The following is a 20,807-nucleotide window of genomic DNA, read 5'->3' as shown; positions in this document are numbered from 1 at the left end:
GGCTGGGTGCAGTCACAGCTGTGCCAGCCTCAGGGCGGCTGACAGGGGAGGCGGGTGCCTCGAGGGCCTTGGGTCCAGTCCCAGTGGTCAGGGCTGGGGCCCACAAAGGACCTTTTCATTCTCTTGTGGGGGAAGGAAGGGTTGGAGATTGGCTTTGACAGAGGAGGAATTGTGTGCCTTCCCACCGTCCCCACCGTCTCCTACCCACCCCCGGGAACAGTTTGTGGGGGGCTTTGAGGAGAGTCAGATTAGGAGGGTTGTGAGGGGAGCTTCCCGCAAGCCACTGTGGCATGTGTTCTGCCTGCGTAGACCATGGCCCCATGACCCTTTGATTTTCTAGAGGATGATGTGCTCCCCCATGGCCAGTCCTGGGGAGGGGACTCCCCCATTCCTGGCCCTTTCTCTTCTTCATTCAGTGTTCTTTGGAAAACCTTTCTGGATGCTGCCCAGGTTGATCACTGTGCCGGGAGTGGAGGGTGCAGAGATGCTTACGACATAGACTCTGTTCCGTGGGGCTCTTTGAGGCTGGGGCTCAGGACAGGGAGACTGGTCCTGTGTCTGGAGTTTCTCTGCCTGGACTGTGAGGACAAGGCTCCCATATGAGATGAGATGGGAACCCCACTGGGTTGTGTGAGATCAGGGCTCTGACACTGTTCTCCCCAACGGGACCCTCTTCCTGGGCCTTGGGTTGGTGCCCCAGGAAGCCCTGGCCCCAGTTTTGGAAAGCAGTGAGCTGGAGAGTGGTTGCTCTCCACCTCGCCTGCACTTCGGCACCGCCCACGGAGCTTTACAAAATACAGATGTCTGGGTCCCACCTGCAGAGATTTGGACAGAATTCGTCAGTGGTTTGGGATTGTTGAGTGTTCTCAGTGACTCTACCGTGCAGCAGAGTTTGAGGATCACCTGGAGAGTGCGTTTCTCAGGCCTCTCTGCTAGGCTGGCATCTTGTATCACCCCGTCTGGCCCACAGTGAATCTCAACTAGAATGGTCTTTACCGAGGGTGGGATAGGAAAGCTGGGAAAACTTCTAGTTTCTTCTCCCATCCGGGCCAAACAGAAATTATTTCTCAAAATTGTCAGTTCCCAGATGCTTCACTGAATGGGGTCCCCAACTGGTACAAGGATTTATGAACTGATTGTGCAGCTTTCTGCATCCTGCAAAGGGCCTCCACACCTTTTGTCCCTTGTATTCTCAGTCCCTGGTGAATTGGGCAGAGCCCCGAGGTTCACACCCATTCCGCAGATGAAGCCCAGCCCAGGGGTCACGATGGCAGGGGCAGAGGTGGAACTCGATCTGTCCAGGTGGAAGCATCTTTCCAGCCCAGTTGTACAGCTGTTCCTCTTTCTGTCCCCAGATCTTGAAGTATATCCTCAGTCGTGAGATCAAGGAGAAGCCCCTCCGGAGCCTGTCCAGGAAGTTCACCGATTGGGCATACGGGCCTATGTCGTCATCACTCTACGACCTCACCGACGTGGACACTATGACAGACAACTCGGTGCTGGAAATCATTGTCTACAACACCAACATTGATGTGGGTCTCTCAGGAGGGCTGGAGAAGGGCGGGGGATGAGGGCGGGGCCTCAGGCTGCACTGGGAAGACCCATGCCACTAGCTGGACGTGTCTGTAGTCCCCCACTCCTTTGCCTCCATGGGCAGAGTCAACAGAAAGGGCAGGGCTAGGGCAGGTGCCGCGTTTACCTGTTCCCAGCTGACCTTGCGCTATAAACCTCTGTGGTGGGTGTCTCCTGGCCCCAGAGTCCTGGGCAGTGTGAGAGTGGGGATGGGATGATTGCTGTTGATCTTCTCCATCTTGTTTCTCCCTCTCTTCCCTAATGGTTCTATAATCTCCCCTTCCCCTCAGAGAAGGCACAGCTGGAGCAATCAGGGAGGCCTTCCTGGAGGAGGCGGGGGGGGGGAAGATCAGTGAAGCTGGAGGGGAAGAGAGAGCATCAGCAGTGAGAGGTTTTCAGCTTTTAGGGGGGGAGTGAGGCAGCAGATTGGAACTTCATCCTCCACATGTTACCAAGAGTCATGTTTACCACAGCCTGCCTTGTCTGGGGTCTCCCTGAAGCCTCACGGCAGCCTGGTTGATAGGGTAGTTTGGTTGATATTAGTTTTGTGGATGAGGAAACTGAGGCCCTGGGAGTGTCAGGGGTTTCCCTAAGGTTACACAGTGAAGGGGCCAAGTTGGGGCCAGTCACGGCCCTTCCCCCTTGCAGCCCTTGCTCCCCACTGAGCAGCAGGTTCTCCCACTGGAAGCCCAGCTCCTGTGGGGTTTGGCTGCTGCCTGGGGGCACTGGGAAGGAGCCTCAGGAGCCAGAAATTACCTTCCCAACATTTCCAGCCACACCGGTCCATGGGACAGAATGACTGGCCCCTTCTGCCATGGGTGGGGCGGACTCAGAGCTCCCTTTGGAATGAGGGCCCTTTAAAAATGGTGGTGGTGTTCTACGCCCAGAACCGGCATGAGATGCTGACCCTGGAGCCCCTGCACACACTGCTGCATATGAAGTGGAAGAAGTTTGCCAAGTACATGTTCTTCTTGTCCTTCTGCTTTTATTTCTTCTACAACATCATCCTGACTCTGGTCTCCTACTACCGCCCCCGGGAAGAGGAGGTATGTGGGCCCCCGGAGGGAGGCGGGTGGGGTGGTCAGAGCTCCAGGAGCTTGGAGCAGTCCCATGTGCAGGTGAGGAAACTGAGGCCTAGAATGACCAAGACATTCACATGGCGTTCCCCGGCAGTCATCCTTCACAGCTTCTAGGGAATTGGATATGTCTCTAGTGCTTAGCTATTGTGGGGAGATCTGGAAGTTGGGAGACGCAGGCCCTGCCCAGGCTCCACCTAAGTCTAAAGAGCTAATTGGGGTGTTTCTGCTGTGAGGGCCACAGGAAATGGGCGGGGGGTCCTCCCACTCTGGGCCTCAGTTTCCCATTCATTACACAGGGCACGGAGTTTCAGCTTTGAGTGTCCTGTAAGTGTCTGGATATGAATGGGTTCTGGAATGAACAAATGCCATGAGGTGTGAGGGGTTGTTAGCATGGATTGGACTGTGTCCCTCACTATAGAGTTCTGGGTGCCACTGTGGGTGGGGACAGGGGCAGGAAGCTGCCATTCTTTCTCTCACATTGTACAGAGCCTGAGTTTTGTGCTGGCCTCTGGCTCAACCAGAGGGTTTGGCATGTGTTTGTGCATCCTACCCCCAGAGCTGCCATTACCCCTGCCTTCCTCACTCCCCATCTTGCACCCATCCTTTCCTTCCCTTCTTCCCAGGCCCTCCCACACCCGTTGGCCTTGACGCACAAGATGGGGTGGCTGCAACTGTTAGGAAGGATGTTCGTGCTCATCTGGGCCCTGTGCATCTCTGTGAAGGAGGTGAGTGGGCCACTAGACCCTCTGGACTTGCCTGCGGGGGGGCAGGCAGGGGGGCAGCAGGCCTGGCTTTGATCCGCCCTGCTCTGCCTTACCACGGGGAGGCACTTCCTTTCTAAGCTTTCCATTTCTTAGTTACAAAAGGAGAGTAAATAAATCAGTAGGCCTGTCCCGCCTACTTAATCTATCTGCCCCTCCATCCCTCTGTCTGTCTATCAGCCATTTATATGCCCTCCCAGCCACTCAGTGACTCATCTTCCTGTCCCTCCATCCACACATTCAGTCACTTCTCTCATTGACCCAGCCATTCATCTGGGTTTATCAACCAATCCCTTAGACCCATCCATCAACCAATGAATCACCTTCTATATGTGGAGCCCTGGGAGAGGTGAGAGGGAGGGAGGGAGTTTGTCCTCTTTAAACTCGCAGCCTTGCAGGGGGTTTCAGACAGGCACAAACACCTGGACTCTAAAAGAGACTATGGAAAGGGCCCTGTGTGGGGTTCAGACCAGTGCTCAGAGGAAGAGAGATGACTCCTATATGGGGACAAGGGGGGGGGAAGCTTGGAAGCAGAAATGACATTTAGTCTGTGAGCGTGGGATTTGGCCCGAGGACATTTGAGAGGAGGTCATGACAGGGTGGGCAGGGGGAACAGCTTAAAAAAAGGCTCAGAGGCAGGAGAGCTAAGCCATATCATTTTTTGTCTTTTTTTTAATTAAAATTTTAATTTTAATTCCAATATAGTTAACATACAACGTTATATTTGTTTTAGGTATACAATATAGTGATTCAGCAGTTCTATACATGACTCAGTGCTCATCACAACAAGTGTGCTCCTTAATCCCCTTCACCTATTACCCCGATCCCTGCACCCGCCTCCCCTCTGTAACCATCAGGTGTTCTCCATAGTTAAGTGCCTGTTTCTTGCTTTGACTCTGTTTTTTCTCTTTGCTCATTTGTTTTGTTTCTTAAATTCCACATGTAAGTGAAATCATATGGTATTTGTCTCTCTCTGACTGACTTATTTCACTTAGCATAATACTCTCCAACTTAACCCATGTCGTTGAAAATGCCAAGATTTTATTCTTTTTTATGGCTGAGTAGTATTCCATTGTATATATATATCACATCTTCCTTATCCATTCATCTATCAAGGGACACTGGGGCTGCTTCCCTATCTTGGCTATTGTAGATAATGCCGCAGTAAACATAGGGGCGCATGTATCTCTTTGATTTAGTGTTTTTGTATTGTTTGGGTAAATACCCAGTAGTGCAATTACTGGATCGTAGGGTAATTCTGTTTTTAACTTTCTGAGGAAGCTCCATACTGTTTTCCAGAGTGGCTGCACCAGTTTGCATTCCCACCAACAGTGCACGAGGATTCCTTTTTCGCCACATCCTCACCAACACCTGTCGTTTCTTGTTTTTGGCTTTAGAAGTGAGGCTGTATTTGGGGAATGGCAGGGGATGGTGTGACTGTGCTGTTTTGAGGGTCCGGGTGAGGATGAGGGGGAGAGTGAGCGAGGTGAGAAGATTTGGGGGTGCAGCCACTTCTACCCTGGATTGCCTCTACTCCCAGGCTCAGGTCTCCTTCCACATCCCTCACCTGGGCTCTGGCTTGGCCTTCCCACCCTCCCCCCCCAACACTGAGTCTCAGGCCTGAGGAAACACCACCTTCCTCAGATCTTCCAGTGAGAGGCATGAAGAGGGTGCAGGTTTTCTTTCCTTTTTGGCCTCAGGGCATCGCGATCTTCCTGCTGAGACCCTCGGATCTGCAGTCCATTCTCTCTGATGCCTGGTTTCACTTTGTCTTGTAAGTAGGTCTGTCCCATTTGGTCCCCAGTGCACAGGCAGGGCCGAAGTCCTGTATGGCGGCTGCTGTGTCCTCTGGAACAAGCATCCTCCCATGTCACCATGTCCCAGCTGTCCTGCCATAGTCTCATGGCCAGGGACCTCCTCTCTCCCTTCTAGTAAGAGAAGCCCATGGATGCCCATGGAGAGGACCAGAGGACCCCAGCACAGTGCCCACCGTCAGGTTGCGGTGATGACTGTCTCCACCCTGTCACAGAGCCCTGCGTGGTGGGTGTGGCCGAGAAGGCAGGACGAGGCTTAGTAGTGCTGTCTACTTCTCTAGGAAGGGGTAGTCCGGGCCCGTTCCTCCTAGTTGTGTGGGGTCTAGAGGTTGCCATCTTGGACTCTGGCGGAGCAGGGCCGGAGAGCACTAGGAAATCATCGAGTCTCATCCGCAGGCATGAAACCCGAAGCCCAGAGCGGGGAAATGAGTGACTCACAGTCCGGCAGAGCGTCAGTGGTGTCAAAGCCAGCCCCAGCCTCCCAGTCATCTTCACCCTATGTTAGGGCACGGTTGCCTACCCCGGAGCCCTGGCCAGAAAGCCCGGCTCAGCAGCCTCTCTGAATGAGGTCATGGGCAGCTGACATCAGAGGCTTATGTGACGCCTGTCCCTAAATGAACAGAGGTTGATTCAGCATTGCTGCCACGTGAATGGAACAGGACTTGCGGTGTGGAATGAAGGAGGTTGGGCTCCAGAGCTCTGTCGATCCCACCAAAGTCCCTCTTCGGAGCATTTGGAAAGCTGGGTCTACAGGACCTGAAATCTTGGCCCAATGTTTCCAAATACCTCGGTGTTTTATTAAGTATGTACCTGCCTTCTAGAGGCATGAACGGAATTCTTCATCCCTGTGGGCAAGTGGGGTGCCCAGATACTGCAGTGAGTAGATGAACCCCATGATATCAGCCACCTGGGAGTCTCCGCCTTTGAGAAAATATGATAATTCCAGAGAAGAATTCATTTATCCGGCCGCTGGCTTTCGTGCAGACAAAAGGCACTGGTGCATTGTCCTGCTTTTCTGCTTCTTCAGTGTTTTGTTAATGGTGAGGAAGGTGAACACACGCTTCCTCACTTCAGTCCAAAAAATGCATCGATCACCCAAACATTTGCTTTTCACTGCACAAGAAAAGCAAGCTTGCCTGTGTCCTCACTTTAACGAGTTAGATATTTCATAATCATGGAGACTGTGTGATGTTACAAGCAATAGAGCTTTTTGTCTGGAGGTCTGCATCACTGATGGTGTAGTAGCACTGTTTCGGAGTAGATTTTGAGCTTGTGTGTTTGTTATACGTGGTACTTTAAAAATTTTAATGGTGGTAGAATCTATATAACATAAAAGTTGCCATCTTAACCACTTTAAGTGTACAGTTCAATAGTGTTAGGTACATTCATATTGTTATGCAACCAATCTGTTTAAGCTATCTATCATTTAGCATATACTATAGTTGTTAAAAAGATTTTAAAAAGTCGGTTGTGGGGACTTTTGTTATGACTCGCTTTTAAGTACAGGCATTGTTAGCTTTTGTCATTTTTGTTCAAAATGCAATCATTTACTTATCTGCCTTAGTCTACACCAGTGGTTCCCTGACCTATGTGGGGATATGGGCTTCTGAACCCGAATCTCCTTGAGTCCTAGGGATCTGTATTTTTAAAAAGTCCCCACCAGCTGCTGCCAGCCCACTGCTGGCTCTGACTCACGTCTGGTGATGCCGTCTGCAAGGCTGGATGTCAGACATTGTTGAGAGGGTCTGGGCAGCCTCACCTGTCTCTTCAGCATGACCCATCAGGGTGCCGCTTCGGGGCTTGAAGGGAGGCTGGGGTTTGAGGATCTACCCTGACGCTGGGGAGAAGTAAGTAAGGCCCTTGTCTCCTGTGTCTCCTGAACAGTTTTGTCCAAGCTGTGCTTGTGATACTGTCTGTCTTCTCGTACTTGTTTGCCTACAAAGAGTACCTCGCCTGCCTTGTGCTGGCCATGGCCCTGGGCTGGGCCAACATGCTCTACTACACGCGGGGATTCCAGTCCATGGGCATGTACAGCGTCATGATCCAGAAGGTGCGTTGGAGGCTTGGGAGCATCACAGACATGCAGGCTCAGCCCTGGGGGAGCCCTCAGGGAATGTCCATTTTTCAGAGGGAGAAACAGGTCTGGACAGCAAAAGGGGCTTGTCCCTCGGGCAAGCCTCTGCTCTTTCTACCAGACACCACTGTCTCCCTTTGCTTCTGGCCAGGCTTTAAGTGTCCAGGCCTTAAAAGAGTGGGCTTGTTGGGCACTGGGAAGGAATGGTCTCACCCCCAGGCAGTGGTGTGCTGGTAAATAAACAACCAGCTCTCTGGGGGAAAATGCACGGACACATGCACAGACACACGGATACTACATTTACGATACATTTTTACCGTAGAAAGGATGAGTAGTACGTAATTTACAAATAATGAACTATATAATGCTCTTTGTTGTAAATTCCACATAGCTAGTTGAGTCTGGCAGAATGATTTGTTGATTTTTCTTGAATTCCTATATCTGTTGCCAATCTGTGGGTGCAAGTGACAGAGTGTTGTTGCAACATCGATATCGGTTGATGTTTTCTTTAAGGAGTAAGATGGAAGTGAAACAGTGCCGCCTTATGGGAGAACTTGCCTTGCTTGTCAGCGATGTGAGCCACTTATTTGCTGACTTGGATAATAGTTTTACAAATTTTGGAAGACTCTTTCATTAATGTTACTGTGTTATTCACAACACCTCGGCTACAGATAGGACACATATTAAAGTTGAATCTGCCTTAACATTGTCTCCATCGCTGTCTTAAATCTAGATCTAGACAATCAGCAAAATAATGAGTCTGTGATTTGTCCCATTTACTAATTTCCATGGTGTAAATCCTACCACGGCTGATTTCCAGCTACTGGTGTGACGGAGTTGAACACAGAGTCAGGAAGAGACGTGGTAACACATGGTACAGTATGTGTACCACATGGCTGCCAGCGATGAAATAACCTTAATGGCGTACGTAATTGTAAAATGAGCGATGAGTTTTGAATATTTATTATCTTTGCTTTTAATATAATGTACTTAATTATAAGTTTATGTGATTTAGTTTTTAATAATGGTTCTGTTTAACAGCCACCTTACAAAATTCATGAAAACGTAACCGTCAGCTCTTAGGAGCGGCGTCAGCAGCCTCCAGCACACCACTGCCCCCAGGGAGTGTGAGGATTTCCGACGTGAGACACTATGAGGAAAGGGGCTCACGTACAGGGTGGATCATCAGGGACAGAGACAGGCTGTGTGCCAGGAGGGAGGCGAGCAGGAACGGAAGGGAAGGCTGCTTGGAGGAGATGGGGCCCAGAGCTGAGCTTTGGAGCATCAGAAGGATTTGCTAGGGGAAGGGAGAATGGTCTGAGGGAAGGCATGGTTGGGGCTGGGGCTGGGTGAGGGTGGGAAGCAGTAAGGAGATCAGGGTCTAGCGAACATGTGCTCAAATCTTACCCTTGAATCATGTTTCTCCCTTTATAGGTCATTTTGCATGATGTCCTGAAGTTCTTGTTTGTATATATCGTGTTCCTACTTGGATTTGGAGTAGGTAATTGATTTATAAATAATAGGGACTCCCACGTTTGTAAAGCACCTTATACAGATGTCAAAATGACAGAGCACGCAGCAACCTCAGCCAGTTATGTCACCTACTAGGGGGCACTTGCCATGCTTAGCGTTTTCCAAGCATTGTCTTTTTACTTCTCTCAGTATCTCGACCAAGGGGAAGTCATCATCCCCGATCATAAGGTAACTGAGGCTTAGAACCAGACCTGTCACCCTTGTCCTGTGGGGTATGCCTCCCACATTCACATCCAGCATCTTACGTGGCCCTCACCACCTCAGAGATGCTTGGCAGGCGGTTTTGGCCCCATTTTACAGATAGGGAAACTAAAGTTTGCAGAAATGTGACTGATGGTCTTTAAAAAATAAGACTAAATTAATGCATCAAGGTAAGCTCCTTTGATTCCCCACATCATGTTACTTGCAGTTTGCTTCAGATATATCTGTGAGGGCCTCTGCTCTCCTGGGGACTGAGGATGGGGAGGCCCCTCCTAAAGTCTCTTTGTACAACCTGATTTTATTTCTAGCCTCTGCATAGAGAGGTATCATTGTATATTCCCATGCCAGCTCTCCATCCCCCCATGCCCCACCCCCCGCCGCCCCGTGATCATTGGCATTTGAAATTAGGCAGCCATTCCCATCTTCCGGTGTCTTCGCTGGGCCACAGTGTGCTTATTTATTTGCTCCTTCACTTGCCTGTTTATTCGTCCATCCATTTACTCACTCATTAATTTGACCATTCATCCATTCGCCTGTCTACACATTTAGCAATGAGCCACTGCTATGGTGTGTTGGAAGGGAGAGAAGAAAGAGGCCCAGGTCTAGGCCAGGGGATCTCCCCACAGAGCATGAGGAAGAAACTCAGGACCTTACAGTCTTGGAGGAGATGGCCCAGGCTACAGGAAGTTGGGAGCCCAAAGCCTGGTTGGGGAGCCAGGGGATGCACATAGATTATAGTTAGCAACTCTGCAAGGCTGTGAGTGATCAAGGGCTGAATGGCAGGGTAGAGGAGGGAGAAAAGAGTGTGGGCTTTATTAGGCAGGAAGCGCTTTTTGCAGGAGGTCAAGGCAGAGAACCAGCCTGATGAGGCGCCCAGGGGCTGAGGCTGGAGGTGAAATCTAAATGACCAGAGAGGATGAGGCAGTAGGCCTGCAGTGTGTGTGTGGTGGGGGGGCATGTGTGTATGTGCAAGTATGCGTGAGCTTGTTGGGTAATTAACCAGGCAGAGCGCCAGAGGACAACACCCTATTCTGTCCTCCCAGCCCTGGCCTCGTTGATCGAGAAGTGTCCCAGTGACAACAAGGACTGCAGCTCCTATGGCAGCTTCAGTGAGGCGGTGCTGGAGCTCTTTAAGCTCACCATCGGCCTGGGCGACCTGAACATACAGCAGAACTCCAAGTACCCCATCCTCTTTCTGTTCCTGCTCATCACCTACGTCATCCTCACCTTCGTCCTCCTGCTCAACATGCTCATCGCCCTGATGGGAGAAACCGTGGAGAATGTCTCCAAGGAGAGTGAGCGCATCTGGCGTCTACAGGTGAGCCTGGCAGGGACCCTGGTATGGGGGTCTTCACGGGGACTCAGTTCAGCACGTTGTACTGACAACCGTCTGTCCCAGCGGACCTGGGTGGGGCCTGGGAATCTGCATCAGCTCCCTGTGGTTGGCCAGGTTTGGGGAAGTCTTAGTCTAGGTTCTTTGAGTATAGGGTCGAGGCAGTGTGACTGGGCAGCTGCACAGGTGGGACGAACTCAGGCTTACGGGCATGATCTGCTCAGACTCTGGTGTGAGGTGTGGATGTTGAACCATGACCTTCAGTTGCATTAAGAGGAGGATAGGGCATAGGACAATGGAGGTGACAAGTCTGCACGCCTCAATCCTGGCTGCAACATTCCTTCCCCGCTGGGGGCCTTACGCATAAGGACACTAACCCACAGGATGGTCCAGAGTGGGTTGCCAGGCTGGAAACTGTGCCTCACAAGAAACGGTATTGGGACTAGGGTTGAAGAAGGTGAGGGTTTCGTCAGATATCTGCGGAGCTACTTGTGAAGGGACAGCTTCCTTCTGTGACCCCAGAAGGCAGAATTGAGGTATATGGGCAATGACAGGGAGGAAAGCTTTGCTTTGACACAAGGAAGTTTCTAATTATATTAGGGTCTTCTTCATCGGATTGTTGAATACATTCAGGAGAGATTTGACAAATTATTGACAGTTAAACTGCTGAGGGGATTCCAAGCCTGGCATGCAGGTGGGATTGCATGATGTCCGCCCCTCTCTTCCCCATGGGATCCCAGGATCCTAACATTTTCAGTTAGGAAGCTCCTGCACTTCCAGAAACAGTGTTTATGTTGTGTTTCAAGCAATTTGAACACCTTTCTCGAGCTTGGTGGTTTTCATTTTTGAATTCTGTAGATCAGCTGAACCCTCAGGTCTGTGCATTAAGCACCCGGTGCAGTGGAGCTGGCTGTTTGGGGGTGTGTGCATGTACTTGTGTGCGTGTGTGTGTGCGTGTGTGTGTTGGGGGGGTGCACACTCATACAGAGCTGTGTTCCTGGGCCGGCTCCTCATTGATGTGCTTAGGCTCATTTATGTCCCCAGAGAGCCAGGACGATTTTGGAGTTTGAGAAGATGTTACCAGAATGGCTGAGGAGCAGGTTCCGGATGGGAGAGCTGTGTAAAGTAGCAGAGGAAGATTTCCGGCTGTGTTTGCGGTAACAAAGGGAGAGGGGCCCCTTGGTGGTGGTCTTTGGGGGGCGAAAGAGAGATGAGTCAGTGACAGAGAAACGGTGCTGCCGCTTGCTTCCCAAACCACAGCCACAGTCGGTTCTGGCCTCCTCAGAACATGGAATTTCCTCCGCCGGGGTCACTAGCCCTGGGACGAGGCTTCACCAGCTTCCGAAGGGAGACGGAAGAAGGCCGCTGGGGACAGTCCCCCACCCCCCCACACCCCCCGCCCCATGCAGCGGCCTCCGTGACCTCTCCCTGTCCACTGTCTGGTTCAGGAAAGATTCGCCGACTGGGCAGTCCTTGTCCTTCTCTCTGGCCTGCATGGGTTCATGGGACACCAGGGGACCTGAGGCATGCCTGTCACGGGCGAATGGAGAGTGAGACAGCTACTTTGGACAGATATCAAGCTTTTTGGTTTTTAAAAAGTACTTGCACGTGCCATGACCAACTTTGCTGATGATGAGTCTACTTCATCCTCCCCCCGTCTGACTGCCTGACCTTACAGACTGCCCTCTGTATAACCTCACCGCGCCCAGCTTCTCTGAGACTCCCGTGCCGTGGAAACCACCATTTCCAGCTCTATAACCCTTATCCTAACAAATATCTCTAATGTTCACACCCTCATTCTAGAGATGTTCCCTGAACGTGAACTTCAGCCAAACCATTGCTTCCAGTTGCAGTCTAGCACCTTAGACTCTGCCCACTCTTATCGGGGTCTGAACCCTAACTGTTTTCTCCTAGTGCAACCTTAACCCTAGTTTAACCCCAAGCCTCTAAACTTCTACAAGTTTCATCCTCACACTGTCACATCTCCTTAGCCTGGGCCCTTCCCCATGGACCGCCTCTCACCAGGAAGGCCCCAGCCGTTGCTGTCTGAAGATGTCCCTTGACACCTCTCTGAGTTTCTGGGCCCCACACACTGGGAGGGGACTAATCCTTTGAGGTCTGGGAAGATGGGGACTAGTGCAGGTTTTAAACCCCAACACTGCTGACATGACCATGTGAGGCAGGAGTCCCAGATCCCTGGCATGGACGGAAGGGGAGCTGTCTAGAACACCCTAAATGCCAGGCTAGGTGTTTGCATTTAATGAGGTGCAGTTGAGAAGTGGTGAGAATGATTATCACACTTGCAGGATCAATGAGGTGAAGTGGACTGAGTGGAAAACGCATGTCTCCTTCCTCAACGAAGACCCGGGGCCCGTGAGACGGACAGGTACTGTGTTGCTGTCAGGAAGCATGAGGACCATGCCTGTCTGACCACATGACCGTGGGCAGACTGCGTCTCGGGGCCCTGATTTTCCCCACCTGCAAAATGGGAGGTTGAATTAAATGGGTTCTCAGGTCCCTTTCAGCTGTGACATTTTATAACCCTAGTTGGAATAACTTTTAAAAATCAGGTGGGGGAAAATAATTAGGTGGTGCGCTAGACATGGAATCCCCCATTAGGGAGCACCGCCTTTCTAAAATAGTGGTTTTGGTGTCTGTTTTTTTTAAAGCAGATCTCAACAAAATCCAAGATTCTTCCAGGAGCAACAGCAAAACCACCCTCAATGCATTTGATGAAATAGATGAGTTTCCAGAAACTTCGGTGTAGAAGCAGAATCCAGAGCTGGTGTGAGCATGGGCCACCTGACGCTGCAGGCTGGGTCCTGGACTCCCTGCTGAGGGCTTGTGGAGCGATGTGGCCTCGCACTGCATGCCCAGAGGTGGAAAGCACCCTCGTGCTGAGTGGGGGGCTGTACTGAGAGGCAGTTGTCCGTCTGCTTGAGTGGGAAACACCCTGAATATTTTTTTTTATAAAGATTTTATTTATTTATTTGACAGAGAGAGACACAGCGAGAGAGGGAACGCAAGCAGGGGGAGCGGGAGAGGGAGAAGCAGGCTTCCCGCCGAGCAGGGAGCCCGATGCGGGGCTTGATCCCAGGACCCTGGGACCATGACCTGAGCCAAGGGCAGACGCTTAACGACTGAGCCACCCAGGTGCCCCACCCTGAATATTTTTTTTTACTCAGCAAAGCGTTTGTGTAAACCCATGGCCGGCAGTCCTGAGCCTGGGAGTCCCTGAAGCCCAGCCCCTGGGCACCAACTGCAGGGCAGCTTGGCTGGGGGTGGGGGGCAGGGAAGGGGCAGAGGCCTGAGGAGCAGAACTTCCTTCCAGCCAACATCTCCTCCACAGTCCCCAGCCCCAGCCCACACATTCCACCGTCTCCCTTACTGTGACTGGGCCTCCTGAATTTAAGGGATTCTTGGTCCCATCCCAGAACAAACAGGGGACTGAACTAAGTCGGACGTCCTGGGGGCGGAGGGGACTGAGCTGTGGAAATGCCCGTCCGGACCCTTCAGGGAACAGGAAACTACCCTTGGTACGAGTGCCTGGGAACCCCAAGGCTCCAGCTGTCTCAAACTGAGAGATGTTTTCAGTAGAGTAATTAACACAGGGTTTTTATTTTCCATAGAGAAAAGACATTTCAGTTTTGAATGAAAGTTACTTCAGATGAAGTATGTGATTTTAAAAGCTGAGAAGCAGATTTGGGGATTTGGGGCTGGATATAAGTATTATATACTTGGCCTCAGGGTGGCCAGAGCAGGGACAAAAAGCTTTTCTTTACACACACAAAAGTCCACATGAGACGTGCCAGGCAGGGCCTGTGTGGGCTGCTGTGACCCGGGTGGAGGAGCTTGGCTCTTGTCCTTGTCCTGGCCCTGCCATCATGCGTGCCTCCCAGCTGGGAGCAGGGCTTCATCTGACACGGAAATAGCAGCTGCTCTGTTTACATGGTCTTAAATCTCAGAGGTTACTATTATACATCAGTACTTCTCATTGGAGGAATTTAACAAAATACCCGGAATGCTCTGGTATTAAATATTTTTGTTAACTGTAAATTTTGAGGCTGAGAAGGAGTGTGATAAAGGAGTGTTTGCCAAGACATAGGGCTTCTTTTTAGAGCCTCATCCTCTGATTTTTCTCCCCCTGAAATTACACAGAGTCAGTCTGGGGAAGAGGTGAAGTGGGGATGGGAGACTTCTTCTGGATCACTGGGACCTAAACAACCATAAAGGCCACTCTGCCTTAGGTATCTGGTAAAAGGATTCACGTGGGAATTTTTGGAGGCGGAATTGCAAAGATATTAACCGTGAGTTTTAATTTTAAAGGGCATAACAAATTTGGCCTTTAGACAACTTGGCAATTGGCTAGTGAATGTGACCTGAGGCAAACTGAGGAGTGCGGGCCAAGCAGTCCACTGTGGGCCCGTTTCTCCACTCTGGGCTGCTCTGTGTGCCAACTTCCCTGGGTGAGTGGACAGTTGGCTTTTGTGCCCCTGATGGGTCAGGGCTGGGAGAGGGTGGGGTGGGTCAAGGACGAGCCTGAGACCTGCACAGTTTGCTTCCGCCCCTGTACTCCCAGCTGAAGCCGACCAAGGCTCTAAGCTGTGGTGGTCAGATCAGGCTCTGGTGTGAGCAGGGGTAGCAGGGCCTAGGCATGTTCTCTGGAAAGGGAAGATTGGGGGAGGAGGGTTGTCAAGAAGGCAGGAGGAGCACCTGTGTTCCAGACGGGCAGAAACAGTGCCACAGGAAATTTCAAGGACAAAGATTTTGGTTCCATTCAGTCTAGCAACTGCTCCAGATATTGAGGATGTTTAAGCAGAACTTATTAGGGATGTTGTTAAGGAATCACGATCAGATGGGCTTTGAGGTCCTTTTAGCCTGGAGCTCAGCATCCTGTATCTGGAGTTCTCTACTTGTATACATCCAGAGCAGATGTCCTGGTCTGAAGGGCAACCATTTGGATCCATGGTGCCCTGATCTAGGAATTCCAGAATTGTTCTGATTCAGATACGAATGGATAAAGTCGGACAGCTCGCCGTTTCCCACTTGAACAGAAGCTGGCGGTGAGGCGAGTGGAAATCAATAATGAGATCTTGGTCTTCTCACACAACTGGAGAGCTGTTCTCTGCGGATCTGGATGGAATTTGTTGGCAGGGGCATTTTCTGTACCGTATTCATCCCTGAAAGGCTTTCAGCCTAGATCATCTGAGCCTGGGTAGGTTAACCAAGGTGAAGGAAAGCAATGAGTCAAAGATCATTGGTTTGAAAGGATCAGTTCCCTTATTTTATACCTGGAAACTAAAGCCCAGAAAGGAAAGTGGATTTACTTAACGCCATGCAGCCGTGCAGAAAGTCACATCAGAACTGCTGAAGCTGGAGTGTTCTGACTCGTGGGCCACAGGTTTCTCCCAGCACCATCTGTCTTTTTAGCACAGTTGTTTAGTGAATTTGGGCCCACCTTTGTGGTTGCCACTTATGTTATGCCAGGGGGCTAAGGCTTTTTGCTCAGATGATCCATGTTGGCAGTCTACATTGTCCCAATGATGCCCATGACAGGCACACACACGTGCACACATACACACAGCACGCCACACGGAATCCAGGGGCATATCAGGACATCTTAAAACTTCATGATTTACATTTCAGTAATGTAAGGGGTAGGCATTTTCCAGGGATGGAATCTCCCGTGCTCAGATAATGGTTTTGGCTGGGAATTTTCCTTTGGCTAAACTGCCTCAGGAGGAAGCTATTATTCTAGACGCCATGTGATGTATATTCTGGCATAAAAGTAGTGCTTACCTTCCTCTCTGGGATGTAGCAGAAGGTGTACGAGATTGTACTGTGAAGTAATTAAGCTCTTAGAAGGCTCCTGCCTGAAAGAGCCCAGTATTATTGAAGTTCCTCTCCTTCCTCAAGGCCTGGTTGAACTGTGTCCTTTTGCTCTGGGCGGGGCCCAGGTCGATAGGCCGGGATAAAGGCCTGTAAGCCATACTTGAGTTTTGTGTTGATTTACATGTTTATACTGTGATCTTGGTTCCAAACACAGAATTGTCACCTTGTTCTCACGGAATGTGCCTGATCCTTGTCAATTTTAATTCACATACTTGTTCTTAGCGTTGTGTGTGTGTGAAACTCTGGGTTTAATTAAGAAGTCATAGAGTAAGAACATTTTAGTGCCATTGAAGAAATGCTTTTATGATTTCTAATAAATATTTATTTTGCCTTATTAAGATCGTGGTTTATCCTTGTCTTAGGTTTGACACTATGAGGACCAACTAGGAATCCTAGAGTGTTGCTTACTCTAAGGCTAAAGGAAAGCCCACTTTCTGGACCTGAAACATTATTATTTCTAGCTCAGGGACAGAGTCAGCATGCCAAGACAGGTCACCTTTGTATGGTGTTTACATCTCACAATGCACTGATGTCCAGTATCCTCTTTGAACCACTCAACAACTCTGGAACCAGTTTGAGTAAAGGGGGACTAAGGGAGCTGAAATGACATGCCCAAGGAATCACAGCCAGAAACGGTTAGCAGCTCAGGCCACTTGACCCCCAAGCAGTGCTCTATCCACCATGTCCTCCTGGCTATCAACTTATTTGATGTGGCTATAAAACCATGGCCCCACATAGAGACCAGAAAGTATAAATCCTTTCTGTTCACAGGACCTTTGCGAGGAGGCAATGATATTACTATCATTATTGGCCAACTCCTGTATATTCATTTGTAAAATTCTCCTGCGTTATTTCATAAGGATGGCAGTTTTTAACTTGAATGTCAAGACACTGCTGTGTCTTGATGGGTTGCAAAACTCGCAAACAGTTTATTAATAAGTGATCTGCTGAATTTGGTGGATTATTTACTTAATCCAAACAACTCCTAGAGTAACATCTTTCATTGGGATGTGTCTTCCTGGGTGGCAAAGAAATGGGAATTGTACATAATCTACATCCGAGCTCAGGTAAGCTTCAGCCTATAATCTAGGAATGTGCTATCCGCGGGAACATTCTGCGTGGACTGATAGAAAAACCTGTCATAGGATATATTCTGGGAGTGGGATGCCTAGGTCAATAGACACGAACAGTTTCATGGCTCTCAATATTGCGGAAAGTTACCTTCCAAAAGGTATTTTGCAGCTTAAGCCTTTAAGATAGTATGTTTCCTATTTATAAAGCTTTTCCAATCACATTGGTTATCTTAATAACAGTTTTATAGGTTTGATGAGTATTACATCCCCATTTAATAAGTGGAGAAATTGAGACTTGGAGAGACATGGAATGACACATAAAGGTCACAATGTTTTTTCCTGGGCCAAGGATCCAGGTCTCTGAGGTTTACTAGTTAGTGCTAGTCAGTAGCGTCAATGACCTTGTATAACAGAGTGGTCTAGCCTAGCCTGAGTCACATTTAAGAATACGTCTCATCCAGGTAAAGGGGGTGTGGGGGTGGGATAGGGCTTCAAGAAGAGGGAACAATGTGGGCAAAGACCGCAAGGTACTAGGGAGCTTAATGCAGTTGAGGATGGAGGACATTAAATAAGGCTGGAGAGGTAGGGAGAGGCCAGAGCACATAGGACTTGTTCAGCTGTGGTGAGGTTTTGAGATTTCATATCAAGGTTAGAGGAAGCTACTAAAAGGTTTTAAACAGAGGAATTATTAAATGTGAACATTTCCCTGTTTTTGCAATGGGATTGCAGGCTTAGAAGGGTGTATTTTCCCCCCATGGCATCCTTTGGGACACAGTAACATCTGAGGAGTGTAGAATCAAGTGAATTTCAATTGAGAGTGATGGGCGTACTCAGGGAGTGGCTGGGAAAGAAGGAAAGAAGGCAAAGACATTGGTGGAATATGAAGACACTTCAGTAGAGAAGGGATGTTTAAGCACACTCATTTAGTAGAATACACTGTATTCGGCACTCATTAGGTTGCAGACACTGAAAAAGATACCGGTAATGTCTTCAAGATGGGATGAAAGCAGAGAGGGGCAAAGGGGCAGGCCCAGAAGGCTTTGAGATGAAACGAGAGTTGAGCATTTTGAAGGAAGAGGAGGAATTAGTTAGAGTGAGGGCTGAATGGGGGTGAGGGGTAGAGGAAGGAGGGAGAGGACTGTGGGTGGAAGGACCAGTCTGTGTGACGGCATAGAGGAATAAAACAATGTGAAATGGGCTAGGACAGGAGGACCTGAAAGGCAAAGCATCTAGGGAGGTTGTGGGGGAGGGAGGAGCAAATCATAAAAGGCCTCTTGTATTAGGAATTTGAACTTGAATAATTTGTTATTCTGTGCTAGGCACTGTGCTAAGTGCTCCTCCGCATCAGACCACTTACTCTCCACAATAATCCCGAGAGAGGGACACTATTATGATCACCCCCATTTTAATCAAATGCAAAAACCGAGTCTGTAGACTGTTAGAAATAATCAAAAGAAAGTAAAACTGAAAGTGGCTAAAGCCAAACAGCAATATGCTCTAGATTTTTTTTTTTTTAAGATTTTATTTATTTTTGACAAAGAGAGAGAGCGTACAAGCAGGGGAAGAAGCAGGCAGAGGGAGAGGGGGAAGCAGGCTCCCTGCCCAGCAGGGAGCCCGATGTGGGGCTAGATCCCAGGACCCTGGGATCATGACCCGAGCCGAAGGCAGACGCTTAACCAACTGAGCCACCCAGGTGCCCCTGCTCTAGATTTTTAGAAAAATCATATTTAATTAGAAACTCTGAATTCTGTAAATATTGAGTCAGAAGAAATAAAACTTTACATTGTAAATTTTATAGGTAAACGAAAATTTGATGGAAGAGTAAAAGTATTCTTGCCAACATTTACATCTGGAAAAAACTGACCCAGAAAAATTGGACTCAGGCACAAAACATGAAGGAAATTCCACAGTGGGAGAAGGAAGATTGGTAAAACTTGTTATGTATGAAAGCTCATTGATAAATTGCACTTTTACTTCAGAATTCAGAAGGAAAAGACTTTATTCCAATAAAAATCATTTTGGCAAAGTACAAAAATATTGGTGCTGAAAATTTTAGAAACTGTTTACTTGTGCTTTATAAAACACTGAATATGAAAATGAAATTGGCTTAATGGGGTTTGCTCTGGAAGAATGAGATATTTACACATATCTTTGTTTCAGATAATGTTAGTATGATTTTGGTACCTACATTTGAAACCATAAACATGGGTTCCTTGGGGTCCAAATCACAGGATAAAAACTCTCTTTGCTTGGCCGCTGGGGCCTAAGAGAGGAGGCAGGGGAGGTTCCTGCAGGGACTGGAGGGAGAGAGAGACTTTTGAGGAGAAGAATCATGAGAGGGGAGAGATTTGGGCTTTTGGTCATGGGCGCTTTCTTGAAAGAATGCATTTGTGAACCAGAGATGTGAGTTTGGGTCACATTTCCACTAGTGTCCACTGCCCTCTGCTATTTGGCTTTACTACTTACGCTGCAGGGCCCCAAAGACTTTCTCACATGTTGGCTGGGGGCAAGGGCAAGTGCATTCCTTCAAAATGGGAAGTGACAGCTGGAAGGAATATGCCTCTTCCGGACTTTCCCAAGTTGGGAAGGAACGCCAGCTTCCCAAGGGGCACGTGAGATGTCTGGAGGAGGCTCCCTGCTCCTGGAGGTCAGCGCAGAACAAGCGACCACGTCAGAGCACTGCTGCTGTGTGGGGCTTACTGTCTGTCTGCGGACAAAGGTCCATTCAGTTTCTTGATTTACTCTTAATGTCACTTTTTTTTTTAAGATTTTATTTATTTATTTGAGAAAGAGAGAATGAGAGAGAGAGAGCACATGAGAGGGGGGAGGGTCCGAGGGAGAAGCAGACTCCCTGCCGAGCAGGGAGCCCGATGCGGGACTCGATCCTGGGACTCCAGGATCAGGACCTGAGCTGAAGGCAGTCACTTAACCAACTGAGCCACCCAGGCGCCCCTTAATGTCATCTTTATAATCAGCCCTCATTTCTTGTTCACATTTCATCTTCACAAGAGCAATTAAAAATCTCCTATGGATATCACAACTATTGGCAAAGTTTACGGATGGGATACTTAATATATTATCATTAATTCAAATGTGAAAAATTTAAAAACAGCATGTCCGCATCATTAGTTTCTAGTAGCATTTATGCATTACTTGAAAACACATTTAATTCTATGCTCAAGTTAATAATTTTTGTAGATAGTATCTGTTTCAATTTTGAAATTTGAATTTAAAAGCTGTTTTATTCAGAATCTTAAACTATCGAAGTAGAATATATAAGGAGCTCTACAGAAATAAGAAATGCACCTCTTTGAATAAGCTACCTACCCAATATGATATTTTAGAGATACTCATTAATTTATTCATTCATTCAGAAAATTCGCCTCAATGCCCGTTGTGTGCAAGGCACTGGACTAGGGGCTACAGGTGTGAAGTTGAATAAGGCACGATCCTGCCCTTCAGGAGCTTACAAACT

The 20,807-nt window shown here is 48.9% G+C and overlaps 1 protein-coding gene across 2 annotated transcripts in view; it reads left to right on the top strand.

Moving 5' to 3' along the window:
- Nucleotides 1-13,376, top strand: part of TRPV3 (transient receptor potential cation channel subfamily V member 3) — a 32,597-nt gene extending 19,221 nt beyond the window's left edge. The window contains exons 9-18 of one of the 2 annotated variants that reach the window (XM_021703905.1): nucleotides 1,356-1,532; nucleotides 2,460-2,618; nucleotides 3,275-3,376; nucleotides 5,113-5,186; nucleotides 7,111-7,276; nucleotides 8,735-8,801; nucleotides 10,078-10,352; nucleotides 11,412-11,524; nucleotides 12,674-12,753; nucleotides 13,040-13,376. In XM_021703905.1, the coding sequence (XP_021559580.1) occupies nucleotides 1,356-1,532; nucleotides 2,460-2,618; nucleotides 3,275-3,376; nucleotides 5,113-5,186; nucleotides 7,111-7,276; nucleotides 8,735-8,801; nucleotides 10,078-10,352; nucleotides 11,412-11,524; nucleotides 12,674-12,753; nucleotides 13,040-13,134 (1,308 nt within the window). In that variant the 3' untranslated portion in view covers nucleotides 13,135-13,376. Of the gene's footprint in view, nucleotides 1-1,355; nucleotides 1,533-2,459; nucleotides 2,619-3,274; nucleotides 3,377-5,112; nucleotides 5,187-7,110; nucleotides 7,277-8,734; nucleotides 8,802-10,077; nucleotides 10,353-11,411; nucleotides 11,525-12,673; nucleotides 12,754-13,036 lie in introns of both variants that reach the window. The other variant, XM_021703904.1, reaches the window with a different exon arrangement.
- Nucleotides 13,377-20,807: the final 7,431 nt, after the last annotated feature.

This window comes from Neomonachus schauinslandi, chromosome 15, assembly GCF_002201575.2.
Source record: "Neomonachus schauinslandi chromosome 15, ASM220157v2, whole genome shotgun sequence".
NCBI classification, from domain to species: Eukaryota; Metazoa; Chordata; class Mammalia; order Carnivora; family Phocidae; genus Neomonachus; species Neomonachus schauinslandi.
Note: the sequence above shows the minus strand (reverse complement) of the source record. Positions and strands in the feature narration are given on the sequence as shown.